This window comes from Scomber scombrus, chromosome 12, assembly GCF_963691925.1.
Source record: "Scomber scombrus chromosome 12, fScoSco1.1, whole genome shotgun sequence".
Classification (NCBI taxonomy): Eukaryota; Metazoa; Chordata; class Actinopteri; order Scombriformes; family Scombridae; genus Scomber; species Scomber scombrus.
The window spans coordinates 9822720-9840959 of NC_084981.1; the positions used below are offsets into that span (position 1 = coordinate 9822720).

The window sequence follows — 18240 nt, forward strand, 5'->3', positions numbered from 1 at the left end:
TCCACATACAAGAGTGAGAAATCAAAAATGTGTCAGTGTGAGTAAGCCAATTCAATTCATCCCTGTTTATTCAATGGGAACACATTCCCCCAGCCACCCACGCACATGCCTTTGAAGCACCGTAAGCTTAGCTTCAGAGGAACCCCCAGCTGCGTGTTGTAAGGCAGACAGGTTTGTCACAGGTAGCAGTTAAACTGGGCTCACTCAGCAGGGCAGGCCTGACTGTGAGAGTGGGATTACAGGGCAGTCGGCCCCATAAAGTTTGTCCTGTGGCTGCAGCTCTGCCTCTCACGCTACTCCCCACTACTTTAGTCTTCTCCCCCACTAAAACGGTATATTCATTTGTGTGCGTGCATCTGTGTGTGCATTTGCTTTTTTGCAAAGGTGCATGTGTATATTTTATTGACCGTTTGGCATTCTGTCGGTATCCAGGCTGTAAATATGGGTAGGTGTACTAGTTAATGTGGATTTGCACACATGTGTGCGTGCATGGGAGCACACAGGCGCTCATGCACACGTCAGAACCAGTGAGAATCAGAAGGAGCGACAGTGTGTTGGAGAGATATACTGTATCCTCCCCCTGGGCTAGGTGTGAACAGGCTGACAGTGTAAGGTTACTGAAGAGCCTGACTCATATTCCCCATGACAGACTGAGGAGAGACAGACATCTCTAATGATGGAGATCACAGACTGAGGCTCCACACACACACTTGTGCGCATGCACTTTCTCCACTGTGTGAACAAGGGGACTATCAGTATTTCAGCAGTGAAATATGCATGTAAAAATGATTAAGCCCCTTGCAGCTTTGCCAAGAAGAATGTAACCAGTGGAACATGACTCCATACCATATCGGAGAATTTTCCCTTCTCAGAACATGAAAAGGTACAGTGCCTCAAACAGGCCTGCACAGTTCATGTGCTCTAGTCCTATTAAAGGTCTTAAGTGAGTGTAATGAGATTCTTGGTCTTTTCATTGTCCCATGCGCGGGAGGCAGCAGAACCGTAAAGGTGGAGACTGTGACTGTGAGAAGTGAGCAGGCAGGCAGGAGCCAATAAAAGGGGAGGACAGACTATAGGCTTAGGGAGGGAAGCCCAGCAAACCTCAGGGCGGGTTTTAAGTATTGGGGTCGTCTATTCTGCAGGCAGGTCAAACGCTAACCTGCTAATCCGCACAAGACTTTCAGACTGTCTGTGTAGGGAGTGGAAGTTGGTTTTCTGCGTGTATCTGTTTCAGCAGAGGACCTATTTACATCCGTGTGTATCTGTGTTCAGCATTATGTTATTCGAGAGCAGAATTAAGCTGGCTATCCCGGCGTGAGACGTGTGTATGTGCTGGAAAACGTGCATATGTACGTAGTTGCATATAGGAAAAGGTGTCGGGCGGGGTTGTACTGATGTCTGGGCCAAGAATAGGCAGATGGAGTGTGGTGCTATGTGTGAGATGGTATGGGAGGGGGATTGTGAGTCTTGTATGAGGCGGTGTTTGAGCCGATGCCAGTGTGAAATCGCAGGGGTTTCCGCCAACAGACAGCAGTAAGGACAGCGTAACAGCCTCAGCTGTTGGCACTTCAAATGAGCCATCAACAGCTTTTAACATTCCTGGACCCTTCAGTGCAAGTGTTTGTGTCTGAGTTATCTCTATGGGTTATTGTATTTATGTATGTGCTGTGTGCTTTGTTGGGTGCATATGTGTGTGTATATAGCACCCAGTGAAAATGTCAGAGAGGAGCTTATCCCATATCTTCTGCCAACATAAATCCAAGCCATTTCTTCAAATCTCAGCTGCAGAGGCCAATTTCCAACTGTCAGTCCCCACCAGCCCCCTCATATTTTTTTTTACCCAGGCTACTTGAGACTTCATGATTAGCTCATAGTGATGTGATTTATTTATGTTTTTAGAGAGATGAACAGAGGGAACTTTTCCCACCAAACATCTTGGCTCTGGACAAGCAGAATGGACATGCTAGACTTTAGAAGCCCAGGGAAAGGGGAGTTTGGGAGAGGCCTCTCGCATTCTCCCTGGTAGACCGTGTTGAACACACCCACATTTCTCAGAGTAATTACAGATTGAAAATGAGTGGATAATAGGTTCTCTGTGCATTGAGGAACACATTTTTGTCATTTGATATGATATTTGAGCAAGGAAACTGGTGGTTATTCTGTATGACAGTAAAAGTGTCACAGTTATCTCCAGGTAGATGCCACTGCTCTACAGAAACCCTATTCATATATGGCAGAGTACAGCTTGTTTGCTCTATAGGCTGTCCCAGAGATTGTTCTGTGGACTTGCATGCGTTTACTTTTTACATTATATTAGATTTTGTTTACTCACACTGTTGGCTCATATGCTATCTGGATTTTCACTGGGTCTTAGGCTAACACCTCAAGGGGAAATCGATTCTGTAGTTGGTAATGGTGTATGTATTTGTGTGTATATGTGTAGAGTGTAAACTGAGAAGTCCCATTTTACACGGATTTAGTTAACATGCCGTTTCAAACTGCCAAAGCTCATTACCAGATGTCTTTTGTCTACTATTAGTATTGATAGAGGCACATTGATCTCTCCATGTGAGGCAGAGTGCCTTCCTGTAGTTTAGCCTTGTGTTTGAGAGTCTTCCTATCAGTGAGAAGAGGTAAAGTAGCCCTGGCAAAACCTAGTGGTACCTTTTTAGCCCATGGCAGAGCTGGGTCCCTCTTCCTCTCCCTGCACAGGTGCCAGGGCTTAGGAGGAGGGAACACCTGCCAGCCTGTTTCCCCATGGCCACGGCAGGCTGGAGAGGCATTTTCCCAGGCTCCCCAGATGAATGGTCACTAATAGCCGTGGGAGAGGGCTTTGCGAGTGCTGCACAGTGTACCACTGACTCCTCTTGGCAGCCCTATGAAGGGGGCTTAAGGCAGCCTGGCCACAGCCATTGCAGGGAAAAGCACAAGTGTTGCTGGATAGCTTTACTGTTGGAGAATGTGTTTACGAATGACCATCTCCCTCCCATTGAAGAATGCGGAGGATGTGTACAGACTAAAAGGGAGATGGTTAACTTTTTGCTCTGCCCTGTCATAGATTTAGTTTTGCTTGGCCTCTCTGGCCCTTTGAAGGCCTACAGCCCCAGGCTAGACCAGTTATCAAATTAGGTGAAACTGCTCAGTCAAAATGTGAGCGAGCAAAGTGCACAAACATGTAAACCATTACTTGTGTGTTGGACATCCATTGCAAGGAGAATCAATACATGTCAGCCTTTCAGCCTCGTACTGTGACAGATCAAAGCAGTTCTCTGAAAACACACACATGTAATTTTGTAGTGACAACCTGTCTTAACCTACCTTGTTTCTTTACAGTGCAACCACAGCTATAACTATTTATATGAGTGACTGTTATGTGAGGGACTGGTCTGTAAATAGAGAGGCATGCCTGTGGCAGAGTTACCTGCCCTGCTCTGTGTTACTGGGCGTGAGGCAGGCTGGGATTAAGGAGAGGGGGAAACGGAGACCTGTGACAGGAACAAAGGAATTCCAAGGTCCAGGCTGGAAATGGATCCTGATCAGAGTAGCCGCTCCAGCCAGCCTGCCCCTCTCCCCGCTCGCCCTCCCTCCTCTGGCCCCTGCCGGGCAACCCCCCTCACCCTGGTGCTTTGTGGTGTTGCTGTGGCTCTTTAAATCCCTCCTGTAAGCCCCCGGCCTTACTCAGCAGCAACACATAGGACAGTCTGACTCCACTGTTAACCCCCCCCCCCCCCCCCCCCCCCCCATTATTACACACACACACACACACTCCTACACACCTTTTTCTTTCCTGTCTTTTGCATTTTTACACTCTCCTCTCCTCCCCTCTGCTCTGCTGTCCTCCCCTCTTCTCTTCTCCTCTCCCCTCTCCTCTTTTCTCCTCTGTTCTCATCTCCTTTAATTTCTCCTCTCCTCTCCTAACCTCTCTCCTCCTCTCTAACCACTGCTCTTCCATGTCCCTCTAATGTCTGCACTTCATGTTTTCTCACTTTCTCCTCTTTTCCTTCTCCGCAGGGTCAGCTGCAGTCTCTTAGGACACAACCGCAATCCCTGCCATAGCTGTCACACCACACTCTTTTCCCATATAATTAGGGCCTGAGCCTAAGCACGGATCACATTCATGTGACTGTTCCCCTTTACCACAATCTGGTCTGGGAGACGGCACACACTCTCTTGAACTCATGCTAAGTGTTCAGCCTGACCAGAGCGCCTTGTTTCAGGAATTACTGAAACGTTTCAGAAGATCTTGTTGTTTTTCTCTGTCTCATGCTTCACTTTGAGAGAAACAAGCCCGTGTCATGTGCTCTTGTTAGCTCCGAGGCTTTTCCTGTGGACAGGTGTCATGGTTGTGCAGTGTGCTAAATTTGCCTGGTGTTGTCAGGAAAGGCATTAAGGCAGCAGCACAAAGTGCACTGTAACACAGTTTACTTGTAGACTATAAGGAGTTTTGATCATGAAAATTTAGTGTATTACATTTTTTTTATGACATTAAAATTTAGAACTTCAGTCTATTCAACAAATAATTTTCTTCTTTTTGCCTTGGCATTACCCATCTGTTATCATTAGACAGTCGAAACAAGACCTCAACACTTTCACCATGTGTGCCATGTATGGTTGGGTAACTAAAACCAAACTAGAACCAAATCCAAAATGCCAAGAACCAGGTACCCATCAAAAAAATTGAATTTCTGTTCCAACCACAATTACCCTTTTATTAGCCTTTGCAAACAAAAGCCACACATCTGCAAGGGCATAGCTATCTGATAGGACCTGTCTATGTCATGGGTCAACACAACAGCGTGTTGGTTTGATTAGATATGAGCAAACATGGCTAATGCCACTGCAGTAGTGGAAGATGAACCGCAGTAAACATTCAAAAGTTTGGCTTCACTTTATTAAAAAAAATGACAACACAAGTGCATTTGACAAATTAATTAGCTGTAATTTGACCAAACATTTAAGGCAGCACAGTGTCAATCTGTAAGAATGTTCAGTGTTGGATGTCTTGTTGTCTCTTAGCACAAGTGTGTCATCAACCAGCGCTAGCACTTCCAGCAGAGCCACTGATAACTAGCCACAACACACTGGTACATACCCTTTATTTTTATGCACTGAATGCTCTTAATTTCTAACATTTTGCCTTTGTTGCTCGGACGGACCCCAAACATGGACAGACTTTTTGGATTTTCTTTTAAATTTTGGAGGTATTTCTAGTATTTCATGTGGTAACACATAGCAAACCAGTCATTACATGTTTTGCACTTTCATGTTTCATTGCAAGGGTACACTAACAAGGAAAAATGTATTTTTCTGGAGGGTTCCTTAAGGCCCTGATGACTGATCATGTACGTTTTTATTATATGTATTTACTTTATGAATGTTCAGTTAAAAATACTTTGAATATAAATATTTTAATTAAACGGTAAAAGTCAAAGTAAACACTTAATTTTTCTTATCTAAACTTTGGACCTTTTTTTTACCATGTTGAAATTGAAACTGGGAATTGATAAAGAACTGGAATTGATGAACATCCAAACGATCCCCAAACATGTGTGCCACGGTTCATCTATTTGGATTTATAAACACAGGCTAGGAGATTTACAGAGGACCCAGCAAGCAGGGAGTCTGCTTCCAATGAGTCCTTGATCTGAGTTTTAAAGGGCCAGCACAGTGCATAACTCAAGTCCACAAACTGCTCTGCACAACATAAATGCAAAATAAGCAGTTTGCATCCTCTTATTCTGAATGCTCTTTAATATAAACAGTGTCAGCACTTTGAGAGATTTGTGGCCTCTCAGGCTAATTAAGATATAATGATGATTGAATATGACATTTTGTATTGTGACTGCATTTCTCTCATCAGATTGTTTCTGAGAAATAGATTTTCTTCCCATGATAATTGTTCTGTGCTCCAAAATGCTCCCCACCACTTTAGTCACATGCTGCATTATGGGTTGGCCTGAGCTACCATGCTGCGGCGTATTTTGTAACTGCGATGAAGGGGTCACCCAAATGTTAAATTGAACACTCATGTGCAAATATTGTTTCAGGTGGACGTTGTGCAGGATGATAAGGCACAGTGCTCTGCTACAGCCGTAGTTACAGTTACACACAGAGAGTGATGTCCTTCCAGGAAAGCCCCCACTTACATATGGGTAACTTCCTCATGCTCTCTCATCCTTCACCACTCCACCCCTCTCTCTCGCTCTAAGCCCCAACAGTCCACCCACTCTTGAGGACAGAGGGAGGGGGTCCACATCAAAGCAGAGATGTCAAAAGAGCAGGATTCTCAGGCACTGATGTCTGACTGTCCTGCTGATTCAACTCCTGTTCATAAAGGGATTGCGTGGGAAATGCAGTTTCCCTGATATACAGTCATTACATTTACTGTACATGCACACCAGAAACATGGTTAATGGGAGAAATCAGGTTACAGGAAAAGATCGGAAAAGGAGTTTACATGCACTGCAATAACCAGGTTACTGTAAAACCTGCGTTTATATGCAGCTGCTGGGTAATCAGATTTCTCTCCTTCTCAGTGCCATGTTTGTGAAGCAAGGCTGGCATAATTTAATCCTATTGATGATAAAAATGCTGTAGCCTGAAAAGTTTTTTTGATAGCAACATTTGGACTGTTTGGGAGTCCCTAAGTCTTTCGTTATTGTGCACATATAAACATGCTCACCTGTGGAAAATAAATTTGACTTATTTATTTTAGTTTAAATTTTAGTCAGACTTTCGTTTGAACGACTTCGCATTTACAAAGGTGCAGCGCTACAAGTTAACGTCTTTTCTTCTATCCCTTAACACTGCTTCTGCGTTGATAGTCACCTGAAATGTCAGAAGTATTATCATGCACATCTGGTTAAGCATATATATGGCCAAGAAATCGGTTTCCTCCAACAGAAATTAAACAGTGCTAACAACATTTCTCTCAATAACTTGATTATGAAAGCGTGCTTTCACGTTTACATGACGTCAAAGAAATAAGGTTAGCGCATAACTCTTATGTGCATGGAGGTGCACTGACACCCTCTGATGTACTTCGTTAGAGGCCCATGCATGGCCAGAACTCGCAAGTTACCCCAGAAAATCCTCCATATCAGAGCAGAAATGCTTATGGATTCCTGCATGAGTCACAACAACATAGGCCGCCAGGAATGCGGATGGTGAGGAGAAGTAGGCTATGTTTTCTATGGCTGTTTTAATGATCTCCTCAGGATATGACTGAAGTTAATGAAGTCTGTTCCATGGGGGCTTACCTTTGACCCCGGTACAAATGCCTCTCACCCCTGTCTTTTCCATTTTACAGTTCTAGTCACTCTAGTTGCCTTTTGGTTTGTTGACTTTTCCTTCCTCTCATTGTTTTCCCAGGAAGCGGTGAAAGCTGAAGGTGTGTGTGTGTGTGTGTGTGTGTGTGTGTGTGTGTGTGTGTGTGTGTGTGTGTGTGTGTGTGTGTGTGTGTGTGTGTGTGTGTGTGTGTGTGTGTGTGTGTGTGTGTGTGTGTGTGTGTGTGTGTGTGTGTGTGTGTGTGTGTGTGTGTGTGTGTGTGTGTGTGTGTGTGACTTGAAAGTACAGTTTTCTAGCCTTGGCCCCAGCCCTGTAGAGTCTGCTTTTTTCTGCAGTTGTCCTGTGGTATATTACAAGATGTAGGAGTCTCTCCATACAAGTGGTTACGATATTATCTACCACATTTCTGAAAACATGGCGTGCTGGCTTGTTTACTGTTTGATTTGACCTGTCATAATATTGTTGTGCACTGGGTTTCAAAACAATTAAGCAAGACCATCTTCTCTTGAAGGAAGTACAAATGAAACCCTTTAAAGTTTCAGCTCTCAGATTTGTGTATTGCACCACTGTGGGCCACAGTTGCCACAGAAAGGGGCCACTCATTCCCAGAGGAGGCACCAGCAAACTGTTTGTGAGAGAGAAACATGAATGTAAGCTTAGCACGAGAGAACCCGGGCAGAGAGCCAAGAGCAACTCTGCGCTGTGCAGGACGTTATAAAGTTGGAGCAACAGCTGATGTCTCGGGCCATGCCGTTTCACTGGTTCCCAACTCTGTGTCCAGACGTCCCTGTCAAACTTGTCCTGGGAATTGGCAAGCTCAACCCACCAGGGAAAGCAATGAGAATAGTTGTAGAGCTAGACATGAGGCTAAAGAGTCTAACGGACTAAATCAAAGCTTCTAAAAACATAGAAAGCCATGAGTGTGCAATGAAAGATGTTTGCTTCCTGGTCCCTCCTGGACCCAGAATGGGCAGAAAAAACAAAACAAAGATACAGATCTGCATTCCTCTCTAGTTAGACATCCAGAACGGGCAATAGATGACCAATGTGTTGCTATTTAAAGAATAACAGAATATTAAAAAAAGTTTTCCAATAAAGGAATGTTGCTATTGTTAACTACAAACACGCTCAACATAACATACAGACTGTTTATGCAATTTCCCTTTGGGATTTATAAAATATTCTATCTATTTAAATCTTGTTGGCTTATCTAGTATTATTACATACTTTATGTACATCCAGTATTAAAGGCCAGACTTACAAGGATGTCTGTCTCATTGATATTACTGCAGTCCATATGAATTTGGACAGTGACTTATGTTTTGTTTAGTCTCTGTTATCATACTTGAAATGAAAAATGACCTTAAGGTTAACATACCAACTTGCAGCTTTAAATTGAGTTTAGATCCACATCAGATGAAGTGTGTATGAATTGTAGCTGTATCCTAAACTAACAGCTAAACAACCATGACGTTTTTATGTGTCTTTACATAGAAATGTTTTTGAGTGGCCATGTCAATCACCTGACCTCAGTCTAACTATAGCATGTACTTCACTTGCTGAAGCTCAGATTTAAGCCCCACGAGCCACCTAAACAACCAAAAACTGAAGAGGGCTGCATTCGAGGCCTTGGTGACTCCCACATGGGACGCTATTAAGAATGCTGATGTCGATGGCTCATTGACTGCAAATAATCTGCAGCTACAGCTGTTTGTTCACTTCTGTTCTGTTTGGTGTAACACTGGTAGCATGTCAGCTAATATCAATTAAACACAACTTTAATATTTTATATTTTCATGTTCATTAAATGTTTTGTATCTCTGGCTCTGTGAGGGAGTTTATGAGCTCAGGGACAGTCTGTGACAAGCTGACTAACGTTTGTTTCAGGGCATCACATGAGCATAAATACATTAGTATAATAAAATGCATATTGTTGAAATAAATGGTAAAATATATACATCCAATTGCATAGGTTCTGTAGGCTACACTTGCAACACTAATCAAAATGTAAATGCCCTCAAATTAAAGCTGAAAGTTGGCAATTTAACCTCAGTCAATGTTCCAATGCCGTGGGCTACAGATCCAATAAAATAAAAGTGTACCTGTGTCAGTATATTTACAGACTGCTGTATAAAAGCATTACAGGGCTACCTGAGTCTTGGATTGGAAAAAAACAAGTTTTAAAATGATTTCTATAAATCCCCACTTAAAGCTGTCACGTGGCCCTTGATTCATGACGAGAATTCTCAATCCCAGTGTGCATGTCCCGGAGCCCTTATGGTTTTTCTATCCTCACAGATAGGCAAATGCTTTGATTTGCTATCCTGCATACAGTATACTATATATATTAACTGATGAGATGACCAGAGTCACATCAAAGAAAATATATATTATGGACTTTATGAAGACGAATGACTTCAGTTTAAATATACAATGAAAGTAATTAAAGCTCTAACTGTGATTGTATCTGAAGCTGACACTTCATGAAGCTGATACGCATGAATAGGACAAACAAGCGTTGTTACGGTTCAATCCTTCAATGAATACTAATTCCTGATAAAACAACATTTGCGCTGTCTACAAAGGTGTTGCTTCAAATCTCCTCGTAATAGTGCGTATAAAGATTGTTCTGTCTCTGACAGGATTCAGTGTATGTTCACAAATCATTACGAAACTGCCTACATGTGAAGTTTGCTGTAGGCTAAATTTCTGCTTAAGAGCTTTGGAAGAGCAGACACATTCCTATAGGAGCTAACCTGACAAGTGCCTGTCACCAAGGTAATAATTTACCCTTTTAACTTTGGAAAAATATTGGTTGTAATTGCTCCGTATCATAGTAACAACCATCCACATTTCGAAATCCCAAATAGCTGTTTGATATTTTAATTTAGTTTCATTTTAATTAAGCTGTAAAAATATAAAGATTTGTCTTTAGTTGACAGGTTGAGCTTGGTTTGTTTGAAATAGATTAGATTGACGGTTTCATTTATTCTGTCATTCATTTATGTTTGCACATGAATTGTACACACTAATATATTTATCCTGGTAGCTAATTCAGCCACAAACAAAAAGAAAAAGAAAGCAAAGGTGGTGCCATTAATCAAAGGGAGGTGGACTTAACCGTATACCTGTGGCAGCTTTGTGGCAAGCTGTCTCTTTAATTGCATGTCATTATCTAAAGAATGGCAAGAGAGCTTCTTTTTGAAGATGATAAGTAGATGCTTTGAGCCGTGGCTGAGATGACTTCAGCAAACAGAGAAAGGGGAAATGTTCACACTGGCGCCTTCGCACTTGCGTCTGGGCCAATGCTGTAAATGCTGTCTGCTCTTTGTTTTGTATGTTCATGCCAACGCACCATGTGGGAAATTAATTGCCCTTGTTGTTGGTCAACTTTTAAATTAGTTTTTTTTTTTTACCCAGTGTAGGGACTATTTTTGTGATGAGTGATTGTCAGTGTTTTTGCCAACGGCTAGAAACCTCCCCACTTCCAAATGTCAGCTTTTCAGAGACAAAGACAGCCTCGTTTTTAGCTTGATGACATTGCACATTTGACATTATCCAGGGAGCTTTGAGAGAGTCTCGAGTTCAAGAGGTTAACATTTTTTTAAACGACAGAGGACATGTATAATCCTTTAATTGAAGTAAAAGTACTAAAAACCTAAGTTAGCTTAATGAGCTTTTCACACGAAAACTGAAATATGAGAATTCAAAATAAGAATAAGAGGGAATAGAAAGGTGGAGGTGAAGTGAAGCAGGGTCTAGCTTTGACGTGACTGTAAAGAAAAGAGCGAAAAGTGGAGAGTCAGGTTGAAGTGTGTGGATGTACCAAAGTATGAGCAGGCTCTGTCAGCTTCCCAGTGCTGTTGTCTTGTTTACAAAGAACAACTGGATAGCGTGTTAGCCAGGCCCTTGCTTTTAGTCAACAAATTCCTGCCAGATTAGGCAACAGGCCACTGTTTCTGCCCAGCACATCTTACATACCATGACAAACATTCCATGACAAATAGAGCAGAGGCCCAGGACACGGTTTCTCTGCTCCTGCCGGACTGGGAGGTCAGTTAAATTACAACAGAATGAATAGGGTCTCTCTCCGTTAATGAATTAGCTCATTTGGGAGTATTCTGGGCCTCTGACTGAGCATAAGATTAAAGTTAGTGGGGAATTGAAGAGCAAGGGAATGCCATCCAGACTTGGCCTGCTGCATGTGGAGTTAACAGTACAACAGTGTGCTGAAGTGGGTATAACAATTTGTATTGAGGAAGTAGAGCTGCTGGTTTCTTAAAAAAAAAATCCCTTATCCTGTAATCACTTTAAGTTAAACTTCATGGGTTTATTTCAGCAGTCAGTAAGCCTGGCCTGATTCTAATGTATATTATGACAGTAACTCATCATATGCAGGGCTTTGTATTGGATCAAAACTGTTTGCATTTCATGTCCTTTGATGAACCACTTTATCTTGTTGTCTTATGAGCATTTCTCTGACCAACAGGGTGATCTGAATGCCAACCGTTGTTTTGTGTCATTACGGTAAATCGAATAAATGTTATCAGCGTATCAGTGAATGGCAACAATGCTAGCACACATCCTTCCAGAAAGTCCCATCCAGATGACATCCAGTAGTGGCACTTTTCCAGCCTTGGTAATAGTGCCACATGTATGTAAAATAACTCTGTGCCTGTTTGCTCCTTTTTGCTGTTGATTGTAATTTTGTTTGTTTGTTTGTATTTTTATAGGGAAAAACTTCAACATAGTCGCCAATTTTCTGAAGCGCCACTTCAGCCTCAGATGTATTGTGAAGCAGCTCAATGGGGGTACGTAACTTAGATGTTTTTCATGAGTCAATTCCCACTTAAATGAATCAGAAATAGACATTTCAATGACTCATACTCAGCCAAATTTCCCACAGAAAGATCAAGTCATCTGTGCTCTGCATGTTGATTTTTCTCCCCCTCACTTGTTTTTATGTCCTGTCCCTACCTGCTCGGGGTGTTGTTGAGAACCGGCAGCCATTAAGTGTTTCCCTTGAGAGGCTACTGAGAGTGGGAGAGAAAGATTGGAGGGCTGTCTATGGAAGGCAGTGAGAATCTATCTCCATGGCCCATCTAGTGCCTATGACCCTTGGCCACCTTTTCATGGGACCAACATGGCTCTCTTCCTGTCAGTAAAGTTAATATCTGCTCCCTAGGGGCCTGGATGTTAAAGCAGCACTGACCTGCTGCAGACTGAGATGACTGCTTCTCTCAGCAGGTCCGTTACACATCAAATTAGATCCAGTCTCCTGGGGCAAAGGTTGTGTAATTCAGTCCACTGTGTTTGCAGTACATAATGGTTGTGTAAAAATTTCAATTAGCTATAAAAGAGATGTTTAAAAACACTTTAATCTGACCATAAAGAGTAAGAGCTATTCTGGCTAATTACATGAAAATTTGAAAATGTTCTTGAAAATTAGCAAGTTTTGTCATGCCAGTCTTTTAACTTGAGGCTGGTTCGCTAGAAAACTGATGAAAGATCCAAAATATGCAGGTTCATACTCTGTGAAGCATGAAGTTGTTTAGTAAATTTCATTGCAATCTTCTTTTTTTTTTAAATTTTGAAGTTTATTGGTGAAATTTTCGGATAATTAATCTTCAAAGGCCATAAACATCCACAGCAAACTCCACTTACCCTCTCAAGTGTTGGATGATCGACTGACCCCCTGACTGGCTGACATAATCCTCCTTAGAACCTCAACACAAGTCTGCATACACTAATGCAGGATGTGGCTAAGTTCTCTGCCTGCTTAACATGTGTGTACATTGGCTTCCCAGGAACTAGTTTATGTTTGTAAACCACTAATCCACACAAGTGAAGCAAAACCAATGTATTTAGAAATGACCACTTAGGAGGAATACAAGCTTTTACGCACTAAATTCACCACTGCTGCGAAAAAGAAATCGTTGAACAGACGACGGCAGGCCAAGTGGATAACGAATACAAGATGAATATTCTTGTGATTAGTATTTTCTTCTTTATCAGTATTTAAAAAATGTTGCTCACATGAGACACATGATGAAGCAACACATGTTAGAGATGTGTTACAAGTTTTGGATTTGCTTTACAGGCTCTTTACATACAGTAAGCTATATAACAGGCAGTAGGTCAAACACTGGCTGTGCAGTTGAGGTGGTACATTGACTTCATCTCATCTGTAAAAATACTATAGGACAATTAGATGTATTGTAATAACATAATAAATAATGTAATGTATGCAATAGTATTGTTGTTGTTAATGGTCTTTGTCTCTGAAGCTGATGAATGATATTACTGATATTACTCCCAAGAGCCATTATTAATATAAAATTTCCTAATAATTCATGCTGTTTACGTGGTTCATAAAGCTATGCAATTATGTGTACACTGCCATTTTCTACTTGGTTTGAGGGATAATAAATACTTGTGTTTGTAAATGTCCTCACAAGCCTCCACCACAATTCCCACTGTCTGACTTTGACTCGTAATTAGAGGTGAGCCCACGTTATTAACTAACATCGTCTGTATTGTTTTTTCGCCTGCCTTCAGATTTGCGTGTGTTTCCTGAGCGCTATGTTGTGTGTGTAAGCTGTCCAGAGGATGCCTCAGCGCACCATGGAAACCCGAGCCTGGCCGCGGTGAGAACTGTTTATACTCCTCTATTTCCTCTTCCAGTCGCCTGGCAAAAAATCCTGCAAGGGTCTGTGTGTTATTATAGGGATGTGTTGCCAAATTGTGCTCTTGCTTTATATATGAGCCTCCTCACGTGGTGGACGTGGGGTTTCGTACCTGCAGAGGCTGTGAGGAGATCTACTGAAGAGGAGTGAGAGGGTGGGAGGAGGTTAAGAGGAGTGAGATGGGAACCAAAACTGCAGATTCTCCCTGTCTTTTAAAAAGTCCCCGCTGCCACATCGTGCCAATTCACCCCAGCTGTACAGTTCAATTTATTTTTGAATGACTCAGACATGGAGTTGTTGAAAACCTCAACATTATCGGATAGTCAAAAAATAAAGCCAAAACGAATTTTGCACATTTCAACATTTCCTGAGAAAGTCTAGATGTGCCTAGAATTTTCTCAAACTCGTGATCTGTTTTGGAAAATTGTGGCAGGGAACATTTTTTTTTTTTTTAATCTCAGTGGGACTTGAATCCATGTTGACATTGTAAGAACATCTGATATAAATATCACGATTTCTTCCTACCTCTTTCCACCTTACTCTTAGCGTAAACACTTAATATTCACGATCTTAATCTCCATTATGCAGTATGTTATTCATGGTACACTGTAAAAGTTACTGGAACTACAGCAGCACTCTTTCTCTTAAACGTACATTGTTTTTGGTCTTAAGGGAGAATTCAGTTAATGTGATTGCCTGCGGTGAGATGTCATGTGCCTTGATTGATTGGATTCAGATAAAGTTGGTTTCAGTGGGTATTTCCCTGTGAGAGTCCACGCTGGATGTATCATGTTGCACTCTTGCCCATGTCATAAGCCCTCCTACTGCAGTTCTTTCTTGTTCATTCATATTACAGGCAACTATCCTTTGGCCTGTGCTCATTTAATCCCAAAACTCCCCAGAGTATTCTGGGAAATCGTGGTGGAGCCTCTCACCTTGGCACTCACATCAAGGACAGACATCTCTCCCATCACATCCCATGATCAGTGGCCCGCTGTTTTTCTATGTGCTCTTTGCTATTGTTTCCCTTTGAAACGTCTCTGCACTCTCCACAGTTTGGCTTCCAATGAAAGCAACGATTGTAATATTTTTAGTGGAGCAACACAGTCGTCAGTGAAAAGTTCAGATTGTGTAACCAATTTTCCAGTTCAAGGAGGCATTGCTGTCGATTGCGTTCCTCTCCTCAGGATGTGGTTCTCCGCGCTCATACAGTACAAGCAGAGGGAATTGGAGGGTGGGAGTCTTGTGGTGGAGCTCTCACTAGCCCAACCTCAAGCATGGTTTGCTAGGGAAAGATACCAGACAGCGAGGCTGAAGTTTTTCACATGACAAAAACAATTATTTGTTTACGTCCTCTGTTCTGTTCTAATTTGTCAGAGTGAAAGTTTTTGCAATTTTCAATGTTGCCAAGAAAGTTGAAAATTTACACGAAAAAAAACGTTTACGCAGTGAGTCAGAACTGATGTAAGGCATAATAATGTTGCTGTCTAAAAATAATGGGGCCTTTGGAATTCTATGTCAAAGTTAGTCATATGTTTAAGAGGGGATCTTTAATCCTTCAACTCTTGACAGCTTGAGCTCCGCTGGTCCCAAAAAAATGCCACGTTTCCCTGTATTTAAGGGAGGTTTCGGTTTTGTTATTAGGATTCAGTTTGTGTGAGTTGCTGAACAAAAATCCTTGACCGCAGTGGAAATGTAGACTCATCAAATTAGCACTTCTCATAAGGTCAGGGGGTTATGTTGTGAGGGAACTAAGGTGACATCATGGTTGGCCTTTTGTCCTGTGAAAGGCAGCAATTCACTCCCACACTTCAGCATGCTGTATTTCAGTTTTATAATCTGCTTCCATATTAGTCATATTCTCAGCTGCTATTTAGACAAGTGGATGGATGGTTAGTCATTTCCAGTAATTTAGAATATCAATTATTAGGGTTATTGTGATTTTTTGTATTCAAAGTCAATACTGAAATTTTCTTAGATTTTGTCTGCAGTTTGAAATGTTTTGTGCAGATTCACCACATGTTATCTAAGCATTTAGTTCCATCAAGCGAGAGTAAAACTACAGTTAACATTATCAATGATTTTATATTTACAGTGGATCAAATAACTATACTTATGTGAATGAGGTTGCTTGCAAAACCATACATAAGTATCATCCAACTAGGCAGTTCCCCTCAGCTTTGCTCAGCGTTTCTGAGTCTTTCAGCTCAATTTTGGTTTTACAGCCCACAGCTTTTCTGTTTGGGTTCAATCTCGACGCTCTGATCAGCGACGTTTCCAGCAGTAGGCAGCTGTTTCCCTCAGGAGTTGGTGGGGAACAAAACAGAGCAAAAAAGTGACTGAATATTGGACAGCCACACTCGAAGGTGGAGGGAAAAGCCTGTGGTCGCATAGAGGACAGAGACACGGTAATGGTTCAAATGGGGATAATTTTGTTATACTGTTTTTCCATGCTGTATTTCTATATTTTTGCTTACTTGGTTTATTCTGTACACACAACATCTATTGCATGTCTATCCGTCCTGGAAGAGGGATCCCTCCTCTGCTGCTCTTTCTGAGGTTTCTTCCATTTTTTTTATTTTTTTACCCCTTAGCGGTTTTTTAGGGAGTTTTTCCTTATCTATCCTGAATCAAGGATAGAGAATGTTATATGCTGTACAAGCAAATGTAATATCGGGCTATATAAATTGGATTTGACTTGACTTATTTGTATGCATGAAAAGCGGCAAAAATAGTTGCGTAAAGAATGAAAAAAGAGCTTGAGAAAGAAGTTCCAACCCGTTGACTTTCTCAATGAGCAGCCACAGTCAGAGTTAGATTGAAACTGACTGAAAGTTACAGACATTGTCGGACGCAGATCCCTCAATTCTGACATCAGAATGGTGCGGGTTGGAGGAGTTTCAGATGTTTGACCATCCAAGAAGCACAAGAAACCAAAGAAGGTTTGGGCATACTGATGGCATTACTGTCACGACTGTCATGCCTGGAGCTGTTGAGTACAATGAATCCTTCCACCACATCTGTGGAGGGAACACTAAACTGATATTTGATCTATTAAAAGGCCTGATGTCTTTGGTTTGTTACGACCTAGAAACCTACAACCAACTGGTGCACTACAGAGTTACGGCTAATGAAAACTGCTACGTTTGCGTAAAACAGTGGGAAGCAACCAAAGCCGTCTCTTGCGACACACACACACACACACACACACACACACACACCCCCCACCCCTCCTGACATTGTGAGATTCAAGCATTTTATAAAAAGTTGCTCCCATTGTGAGTCAGCACCAGCAGTGAGGAGGGCAGCATGGGAAGGAAGAGCTAGTGTTTAGGATTGTGGCCGTTGTTTTCTAGTCAGGCACAGAGTGGGCAGCCGAGGTGAGTGGCGTGCTGGGCCGCAGAAGTTTGGATCAAAGGCAGAGCAGATGTGTTTCCAGTCCCCCCCTCTTCTGAGCTCTGGAAGAGCCTGTGTGTTTACTCATGACCTCAGCACGCCTCTGTTCTTCACAGCTCGCAACAGCTAGCAGCAGAGCTTTCCCAAGCGTTCAGTGTCTGCAGATCTTCTGTCCACCGGGTCCAAATCTGTTACGATACGTTGCCCTGTCTCATCATTTCACCCGATCATCTGCTTTCATTGATTTGCAGGACATATAACAGCTCATTTTAATCCTTACAAGTTGGGCGGACCCAGAAATGTTTGTCATTGTTAAGGGATAAGAACTGTCCTCTATTTTAGACAAGTATGTGCCCATGCATGTTTGTTGACTTTGTTGCAGGGAAGATGTGGTGAGCTTAGACAAACAGAGCATGTTTCCTCAGTGGGAGCAGGGTGGGTGGAGGGTGAGGGATGAAATTTGTGGACTAGTTTCACGAACATCTCTGCAAGAGGTATTTCTGTCCTGACAGTTAAATGGTGTTGTTGTTTCCTGGTGCCAGTTTAGGGATTTTGTATACTTAGTCTTGCCACCATAAAGCCGTTCAAAAGCTTTCCATTGAAAAGAAATATTCCATTTTTATAACTCCAGTCATTTGAGGGATTCAAGCGTGACAAAGTAGTACAAATCACTACATTGTTAGAGTCAAGTGAAGAACCGGCTTTTAATGACTGTTTCACTTTTTGTGTGTTCCAGGTGGGATACAGAGACATTAGGGTTATCCAAGAACAAACAATGTGGCTTCCACTGCGGCTCTTATCACAAGCAAATATAAGTTGATGGTTGGTTTGAGCTTTCCATGCTTGCTTGGCCACGTGTAATGACTAGTTA

At 42.1% G+C, this 18240-nt stretch overlaps 1 protein-coding gene across 1 annotated transcript in view; it reads left to right on the forward strand.

Moving 5' to 3' along the window:
- The window catches only part of slx4ip (SLX4 interacting protein), a 28581-nt gene that overhangs the window by 5080 nt on the left and 5261 nt on the right, over positions 1-18240 (forward strand). The window contains exons 5-6 of the mRNA XM_062431000.1: positions 12021-12098; positions 13846-13934. Of these exons, the coding sequence (XP_062286984.1) occupies positions 12021-12098; positions 13846-13934 (167 nt within the window). The remainder of the gene's footprint in view (positions 1-12020; positions 12099-13845; positions 13935-18240) is intronic.